Consider the following 9703-nt stretch of genomic DNA (forward strand, 5'->3'; position numbering starts at 1 on the left):
CCCCTGCCACCCTGGTCACCCCCAACTGTCCCCCCTGCTGGCCTGGTCACCCCACGCAACCTGCTGTTCAGTCGTTTGGTCGTCCCTCACTAATCCCCCTACCAGCCTTGTTGCCCCACTCAGCCTGCTGTTCGGTCGTCCATCTGGTTGTTTCGGTTGTGACAGCCCCTGGCTTTTTTATATACTAGGATAACTTGATCATTTATTCTCTTATTGATGGACATTTTTAAAAAATATATTTTTATTAATTTCAGAGAAGAAGTGAGAGGGAGAAAGAGATAGAAACATCAATGATGAGAGAGAATCACTGATCGGCTGCATCCTGCATGCCCCCTACTGGGGATCGAGCCCACATCCTGGGAATGTGCCCCAACTGGGAATGAAACCAGGACCTCCTGGTTCATAGGTTGACACTATACCACTGAGTCACACTGGCTGGGCTTGATAGACATTTTGTTGCTTTCAGTTTTTGGCTACTGTGAAGTAGGCTACCATGATTGTTCTTTGTACAAGTTTTTTTTTATAGATATATCCTTAATTTATCTTGAATTTTTGCATTGGTATGTCACTGAGCTGATGTGTAACTCTATAACAAGTTGCCAACTAATAACTATAAAGTGTTCTCATATCAGAAATGTAGAAGGGTTCCAGTTGTTCTACATCATCACCAATATTTGATATTGTCTGTTTTTGGATTTTAGACAGTCTAGTGGGTGACATATCTCAGGGTGGTTTTAATTTGCATTTCTTTCATTAATGATATTGAGAACCTTTTCACTTCTTTTATGAAGTGTCAAGTCTTTATCCAGTTTTTAAATCTGATCGTTCATCCCTAGCTGTTTTTGCTCAGTGGGTAGAGTGTCAGCCTGCAGACTGAAGGGTCTCGGGTTTGATTCTAGTCAAGGACACATATCTGGGTTGCTGGCTCCATCCCGAGTAGGGGGCGTGCAGGAGGCAGCCAATCAATGATTCTTTCTTATCATTGTTTCTCACTCTCCCTCTCCCTTCCTTTCTGAAATCAATAAAAATATATTTTTTTAAAAATCTGACGGTTCATCTTATTAATTAGTAGTTCTTTATATATTCTGAATATTAGTCCTTAATCAGATTTTTAGATGGCAAATATTTTTTTCTCCAGCCTGTAACTTTATATTAATTTTAAATTTTGATAGTCTAATTTATAAATTGTTTCTTTTATGGCTAATGCTGTTTTGTTGTTTTCCTGTCCAAGATATCTCTGCCTCTCCCAAAGTCACAAAGATATTGTTTTGTTCTAGAAGCTTTATGTTTCTGGGTTTTATGCTTAGATAAATTAATTTTTGTGTAAGGTGTAAGATGGGATTGAAATTTATTTTTCCCCCATATGGAAATTTAGTTGCTCTGGCACCATTTGTTAAAAGATTTTTCTTTCTCCACTGAAGCGCCATAGTGCCACTAAAGACTTTTAAATGGGGGAGGAATAGCTTTTTATTTGGAAAAGATTATTTTGAATGTAGTGAGGAGACTGGACTGGGCATGAGAAAGAAGAAGGCAAAAGGGAGTCAGGGAGACTAGATATGGGCTTACTTCAGTTCAGACTGAGTCCGTGGTGGCTTGGACTAGTGCCGAGAAGACAGAAAGAAAAAAAGATCGATTCTTCCAGAGATATTGATAAAGTGAAATGAGATTAGACTGGACACGGAAGATGAGGAAGGGACAAGTATTAATAATGAATGCTAGGGGCCTGGCCGGCGTGGCTCAGTGGTTAAGCATCGACCTATGAGCCAGGAGGTCATGATTCGACTCCTGGTCAGGGCAAATGCCCGGGTTGCCAGCTTGATCCCCTGTGGGGGGTGTGCAGGAGGCAGCTGATCAATGATTCTCTCTCATCATTGATGTTTCTATCTCTCTCTACCTCTCCCTCCCTCTCTAAAATCAATAAAAATATTTTAAAAATTAATGCTAGGATTCTGATCTACATAATGGTACATATGGAACCACCACTGTAATTTGGAACACTAAAAAAGACCCACGTAGAGATGTGGGAAGTGACACCCATACCAGTCTGGAACCCCGGGGAGCATCCTGGACTAAAGATACTGACATGGGAATCATAGGCTAAAGACTTTTGTTGAAGTTTAATAATAGGCATGGATGAGAGGGTCCAGGGAGAACACAGATCAAGAAGGGAAGAGTGCCTAGGGCTAAACCTTCAGGAATACTTCATTTGGTGGCCACATAGAAGATGAATTTGCAAAGGCGATCAGAGAGAGCAACCAGGAACAGGAGGAAAACCAGGGGCAGGCTGTGCCCCTACAGCCTAGAGAAGACAGAGCTTTAAGAAGGAGGGAAAGTCAAATAAAGCCTGAAAATGTGGATTTAATTATATAATGGTCAGTGGAGACCTAAGCAAAAACAGAGATCACATGGGCTCGAGGGCCAGTTTCAAAGGAAAGATTCAAAGGACATGTTTGTTTTATAAGCAGGGCTTTACACAGTTATATGTGGGGTGATGAGAAGCAAAGAGCTGTATTAATTTCAGCAGTATTACTACATAATGTTTGTTCCTCAATTTCTTCCTTGTTTCCACTAGAAGGAAATAGTGTCATAAATAGTATTTTCAACAAATTTCCGAGCAATAAATCTTTTCCCAAAAAAGCTTATGGTTATCCTATATCTATCTATCTATCCATCCATCCATCCATCCATCCATCCACCCACCTTCCCACCTACCTAAAACATTAAGAGCTGAGCTGTCCTATGGACTCAAAATAGAAGTGATGGACAATAGAAAGAAATGAAAAGGTGCCTGAGAGGATCCAGGAAAAAAATGAAAGAGAAAACCATAATCATTAAAGAAAGGATGCCATTAGAAGCAGTAAAAGGAGAAGAGACATTGCTAAAAATGCAATCAAGGCATTGAAATACAGGATTGAGACAACTGAGCAAAACAAATGGAAGACAACAGAGTTAAGAATTCAGAGAAAATAATAGATAACAGATCCAACAGACCAAACATTACTTTTCTATAACTAGAATTTCTTTCAAAGAGAACAGATCAATTGAAACAAAAATATTCAGAGATATTATCAAAGAAAATTTAAAATAAGGCCTTAATAATCAGTTTAAAAAGGATGTGCACTGCCTAGGAAAAAGTGATTTAAAAAAATGGGAAAGTATCCCATGGTCATCTAGAGAAAAAAAATGATCTTAAAGGACTAAAACCAAAATTAATGGTAGTCTCAAATATCTCCCCAGCAACATTTGATGCTAGAAAATAATGGAGCTCTATTTAACAGATTATACACTTGGAGAGAGGTTTAGGGATATCAGGGGATTCATGCTCACTTCCTCACCTTTCATGGAGGCAACCAACAGATACTGCCCGAAGGGAGTAATAGAAGATAGAGATGTTTATGTGCACCACATAAAGCTGTAAAAGCAGTAAAAAGCTTCCAAACGGTGAGGAATAAAACACACACTAAGCAAAATGAGAAACACAGACTATCAAGTAAAAAATAACAATTAAAGGAAGCATTATAAATGACAGCATGTAAGATGCCAGAACTAAAACCCAACATATCTGTCATATACACAAACCTTTACAACAAAAACACATACGATCAGAGGAGGAAAACCCCAAAAATGTGCTATATGAAACAGCCAATAAAAAATAATTCAGAAAAGTGTCAAGTTAAAAGATCAATAAAGGTTTACAGACAAGTGAAAACAGTACTGAAGCAGGTGTTATGGCATTAATATTTGACAGAGTTGATTTCAAGGCAAAAAGCATTAAATGAGCCAGAGGGCCAGTTGGCAATAAGGGATAAATTCCATATTGAAGAGACTAACCATAAATCTTTTAGTATCATCAAGATAAAAACATGCTTTAAAACAAAGGCCTTTTTAAAAAAATATATATTTTATTGATTTTTTTACAGAGTGGAAGGGAGAGGGATAGAGAGTTAGAAACATCGATGAGAGAGAAACATCGATCAGCTGCCTCCTGCACACCTCCTACTGGGGATGTGCCCGCAACCAAGGTACATGCCCTTGACCGGAATCAAACCTGGGACCCTCCAGTCCGCAGACCGACGCTCTATCCACTGAGCCAAACCAGTCAGGGCCTATTTTTTTTTTTGACACAAAGGAGAAAGTGACAGAAACACAATAGTGATAGATGCCTTTAATTCATTTTTTTCCATCCAAGACAGTCATTAGAAGAAAAAACAGAATTTGAGGAATCAAAATAATATAAACTGACAATTTAAATTCTACACCTTAAAAATGATGATAACCCTTGCTGGGTGACTCAGTTAGTTGGAGCACTGTCCTGTACACCAAGAGGTTGCGGGTTTGATTCCTGGTCAGGGCACATACCTAGGTTCTGGGTTCTATCCCTGGTCGAGGTGCATATGGGAGGCAACCGATCAATGTTTCCTCTGACATTGATATTTCTCTCTCTCTCTTTCCCTCTTCCCCTCTCTCTAAAAAATGAAAATCAATAAACATATCCTTGGGTAAGGATTAAAAAGAATTAAAAAAAGAATAAATGTATTACTTAACATTATTTTTCATATATTATATTGTACATTATCACATATATAAAATAGCACAGAACTGTTGAAATGCTCCTGGAGGATATAAAAATTGGTCATTTTCTACTTCTTTATCTTCAAGATAGAATTTTCAATAGATAGTAATATACACTAAATTTTAATAGATTCTAAAAAAGTAAAATTAGTAAAACTGATTATTTCTGATTATAATATATAAAGCTAGGAATGAACAGAAATGGAAACCCCCAAACAAACTTTCTGGAAATTAAAGGAATATTATCATGTAATGATTAGATCAAAGAGGAATTAGAAACCAAAAGTGGAAAATATATAGAAAATAATGAGTGAAAGCACTATTTATCAAAACTTAATCTTTCAATTTTTTTACCTATTAATTAGTGTAATAATAGGGCTAGTCACATAGGCTTGTTACGAGAAAGCTTAAAAATATTAAGAAATTAAAAGAAAACTTTTAAAAATAATTAAAGTGCTTAGAGTGCCTGGAAAACAGAAAGTATTATATAAATATTAACCATTATTATCATTGTTATTAAACTTAGGAATCATACTTTTAGGAATCCAGCCTATATTTTGCATGTTAGTTCTAAGACATACATCCAAGGGTACTTACTACACCACCATTTCAATAGCAAGAGACTAAGTACAATCTACATGTTCATCAATAGTGGAATGATGAATTATGAAATCCAAAAAATTTAATACTATTACTTTGTAGTCCTGAAGAGAAAAACTTAGAAGTGTATGTACTGGCAGAACAATTTTTCAGGAAATGTTAAGAAAGGAAGGTGGGTATAATATGTGTGTATTATATGCTTCCTTTTCTGTTTTTGTTTTTTTTAAGTGGAGGGAAACAAACACACACACGCTTGTATATACATAGACTAGACAGCTTTCTGAAAGGCATCAAGGAAAACTGAGTTTTTCTAGGAAGCAGGATTGGGGTTCCAAGGAGAGTGAGATTTGGTTTTGTTATGTAACTTTCATATTGTGTTTTTTTAAAAAATACCATGTACCTATATTTTACTTTAATTAAGAATAGTTCATTTAAAAAATATAAAACATTTTTCTCCAGTATCAAACCAATGCTATTTCTAGACTCCTTTTCTTATATTTATTCTCTTAAATTATCTGGGCATACAAATGAAATACGAGGGCCATTTTCAACTCTTCCCTTTTATTCCTCCCTCGAATCAGCTATTAGAGTTCTCTCTCCCCCCCTCTATTTTTTACTGAGACGTATCTGATATCCCTAGATAATTATTTATTTTACAAATTGTAATGAAAATTTAAAAATAAAATCACTCTTGCTTCTGCCATGCCTACAAACAGTAACAGCTACTTCTGACAGGTGTCTGCTGTGTGCCATGCCCCTTACCTGCATTATCTCATGTCATCATCTCATCCATTCAATGGGGTTAGTAAAACACTGTCTTCTCCGTTCAGAAGCAGAGGTCATCCACAGGAGTAAGGAGTGAACCCAGGATTTACCTCAAGTTGATCTGAGTCCCCACTATGCATATGCCCATTCCAAATCCAACAACTTCCATTCTCCATGTTTTCATCAGCCCAGGCCCATGGGCATCCATCTTATTTTCCAGTATAATCACAATACTGATATATTTTTAATTTTTTTAATATCTTAAACATTTTCTATACTGTTGATCTTTAGAATTATACTTTTGAATGCTTGTGCAATATACAGTCTAGTGGATGTTCTGTAATTTGCTTCATTATTCTATTATGGCAACATATTTAGAATGTTTTCACAAAGTAATGCTGCCAAGATTACTTTTCACTTATTATTGGCAAGTACCCAATTTTAGTACCAATAATACTTTCCTTACTTATGTGTATCTGCTTTTTATAAATACCAATTTGTGCCTATTAAATTTTTCATATATTTAAGAATTAGATTATCTTAGTACTGGACAAGATCTTAGAGCTTATGTACTCAATTTCCTATCTAGTAGGAAATCCCCCAAAATAGAAATTTAATTAAGAACGCTAAGAAAAGTTTTGCTCTTCCTCAACTTCTTGTAAATCGCCCAGTCTCTCTGCTGAACTCTAATACCCTGTTACTCCCCCTTTTCCCTTTGCCAAAATACCTTACATATCCAATGTTGCCTCACTGTCTTTGGAATTTTCATTGATTTATATCTATGTGAATTCCCCATGCCATGTATTACACTTTGATTTTCTCCTGTTAAAAACAAACAAACAAAAGGAATCTAAGAAAATGTCTTACCTGTTACAACAGTTATGGTCGAGTCATCCTTGCTTGCAGCTTTAAGTGCAAGCATGATTTCTTGATACATCTATGAAAAGGGGAAGATGATAACCATTATGGGATGGATTCCCTAAATGTCAGTCTGCAAGCCTGCTCTCTGCACAGTGCCAAACACTTATGTTGGTTGTATTTAAATAATCAAAACGCCAGCCCAATACACTTGAAGGGATTTTTATTCCTTTTACGATTGCTTGTATATGTACCAAGAGCTATAGTGGATGCTTTTTCCAAAAGTGAACAAATAAGACACAATCCTTGAGCCTTTGGAATAGAGGGGTTTGCTCTAAAATGGGTGGAAAGTACAAAGTAGCAGGAAACTCAGAGAAGGCGTGATACTTATCTAGGGTGGATATGATGGGAAGTGGCCAGAGAAAGATTTCCTTGAAGCAACTTTTCAACTACAACCTCAAGAAAGAGCATGAGTAGCCCAGGGAGTCAGTCTGGGAAGTGTTAATGATGCTAAAAGACTGGGATTTCCAACACACTCTAAGGATAGTGAAGGACAATAGGCCCAATATTTTAAATCAGCAACATCGCTGAAAATACTAGATGTGTAGTTGTTATCACTTTTAATGCATTTCAAGCAGGCGCAGTTTCTACCTTAGATAGACTTCAAGGCAGGAGAAGATGATGAAGAAGGCTGATATTTACAGATACAAAGACACTTAGAAAAATATGTATGAATTTTTCAAAATACATGAATAAACGTAAAATCCTTCCACTGAGGAAGGGAATAAGGAAGTCATTCCATTATTATTATAGTTATGATGACACAGTAGGACAGGGTAACTGGCAAGAGCCAGGATTAGGAGATGGATATATCAGGGTTTTGGGTTAGGTTTTCCTCCATATCTGTTATGTGAATTTGAACAACTAGGCTTCTTGTGGGAATGTGGAAACGGCTGACACATACTAGACTCTGTAAAGAGTAGCTAGTATTATTATTATTAACAAGATAATATAGAAAGAGTCAGGATAAAAGGAAAAACAGCTTTGAGAACCAAATGTTTTATTAATTGAATGGCATATATCCAACTTCATGAAATTCTTATTTAAGATGTAAATGATAAACTCAATGAAAGGGGTCAGAGCCCTCTCAAATTTCACTTCTAGTGCAGCACCAAGCATCCAATTAACTCCCTGTAATTTTTTTTCAAGGTGAAATGGTTAAAGTGCTTATTTTTATTATCATTCTAATTCAATGACAGATTCAAAGACTAAAGTTGCTCTTGGGAAGTAGCACATTTCAAGCAGAGATGGGTTATAATTGATTTTAGATGAAGTCCTGCTCTCCTTTCTCCCTCTACTTATACAAAATAAAGCTTCATGCAGGTAGAGCAGTGCTCACTCTCAAGCCTAAGTGACATGAAAATACTTCTGGGGATGGTCTATGCCAGTGATGGCGAACCTATGACACGCGTGTCAGAGGTGACACGCGAACTCATTTTTTTGGTTGATTTTTCTTTGTTAAATGGCATTTAAATATATAAAATAAATATCAAAAATATAAGTCTTTGTTTTATTATGGTTGCAAATATCAAAAAATTTCTATATGTGACACGGCACCAGAGTTAAGTTAGGGTTTTTCAAAATGCTGACATGCCGGAGTTCAAAAGGTTCGCCATCACTGGTCTATGCCAACCTTAGAGAACCTCTACACACATTCTCTCACATTAATGTATGTTTCATTTATATTGATTTATCTGTGCTTCCATCATTGGGAAGTTGTAGTTCCCTTTGGGGAACTACCTAAAGCTCACAAATTTAGAACCTACCTGAAGCTCACAAATTCTAAATAATGAAGGCCTACCTCTTTTGTGTGAAGTAGCAGCCACAATTACTAACCTTTCTGCAAAAATCAAATGATATATTACAAAAACAGGAATGATGCTGAAACACTATAGTTTTTGAGTATAATAGCCGGGGCAGGGGTGCGGGGGGGTGGGGAGAACTCTAGGGAAGGAAACGTCACCTGGGTGCTGATTGCATTCTTTCTGGTGGGCCGGTTGAACATGATCTTTGTGATGCCGTCTTCAGAGGTCACCACTAGGTTTTCATATTCCTGTTGTTCCCTGTCTGCTCCAGGCTTCACTTGGCTGGAGGACTCAGAAGAAGTCAAACTGGATACCAAATCTACATAGTTCTGCCTGGCAGTTTCCTGAAGAGAAGATGACAAATAACTTAAGCCCATGGTCAACAAATAAGCATTTGGAGAAACTTACTATGCTAATAAGTAGTACCTTGCAATGGAGAAAGAGGTTCTGATTCAATAGAATTACATTAAGATCTCAAGGGCTCCATCTATAATGGATTGATAATGAGAAACACCCAACTTCCTTTAGGAGTACAGCAAGTAAAATAAAAGCAAAGTAACAAATTTACCTTGGGCAGACTGCCTAGAGCATTCCATGCATCCCATTTGGCCTTATTAATAAAGTCAAACACACCTGGTTTGGGCATATTGCAAGGTCCTTCAGTGGCCTGTGAAAAGGAGAGGGGCAATTTTTAGCCAAATGTCCAAGTAAACTGGAGCCTTAAAGTTTAAGATCCATAAAATCCACAACTAGGATGAATATGCCTTCCCTCCCAACTACTTTCACAAGGTACATAAATGGATCTGAACTTCCCCCTTGTCTTCTCTTTGGTGCTGTTGTTAAAAATGCACAAGTAACAGAAAAAAGACTGGAGAGACAAAGTGTGCTATTGGCTATGAATCCCTGAAATCTACACTAATAAAAGAGAAACATGGTAATTAGCGTACGACCGCTACCCTTCCCATCGGCTAATCAGCATATCCTTATGCAAATTAACTGTCAGCCAAGATGGCGGCCGGCAGCCATGCACTGAAGCAAACAGG

At 37.0% G+C, this 9703-nt stretch overlaps 1 protein-coding gene across 2 annotated transcripts in view; it reads right to left on the minus strand.

Annotated features, from left to right (window-relative positions):
- The window catches only part of ECI2 (enoyl-CoA delta isomerase 2), a 24083-nt gene that overhangs the window by 8714 nt on the left and 5666 nt on the right, over positions 1–9703 (minus strand). Inside the window, exons 3-5 of one of the 2 annotated variants that reach the window (XM_005869639.2) lie at positions 9229–9327; positions 8819–9004; positions 6805–6874 (exon numbers count right to left, since the gene is read on the minus strand). In XM_005869639.2, coding sequence (XP_005869701.1) covers positions 6805–6874; positions 8819–9004; positions 9229–9327 — 355 coding nt within the window. The remainder of the gene's footprint in view (positions 1–6804; positions 6875–8818; positions 9005–9228; positions 9328–9703) is intronic. The other variant, XM_014542403.1, reaches the window with a different exon arrangement.

The sequence above is a fragment of the Myotis brandtii genome, unplaced genomic scaffold (assembly GCF_000412655.1).
Source record: "Myotis brandtii unplaced genomic scaffold, ASM41265v1 scaffold300, whole genome shotgun sequence".
In the NCBI taxonomy this organism is placed as follows: Eukaryota; Metazoa; Chordata; class Mammalia; order Chiroptera; family Vespertilionidae; genus Myotis; species Myotis brandtii.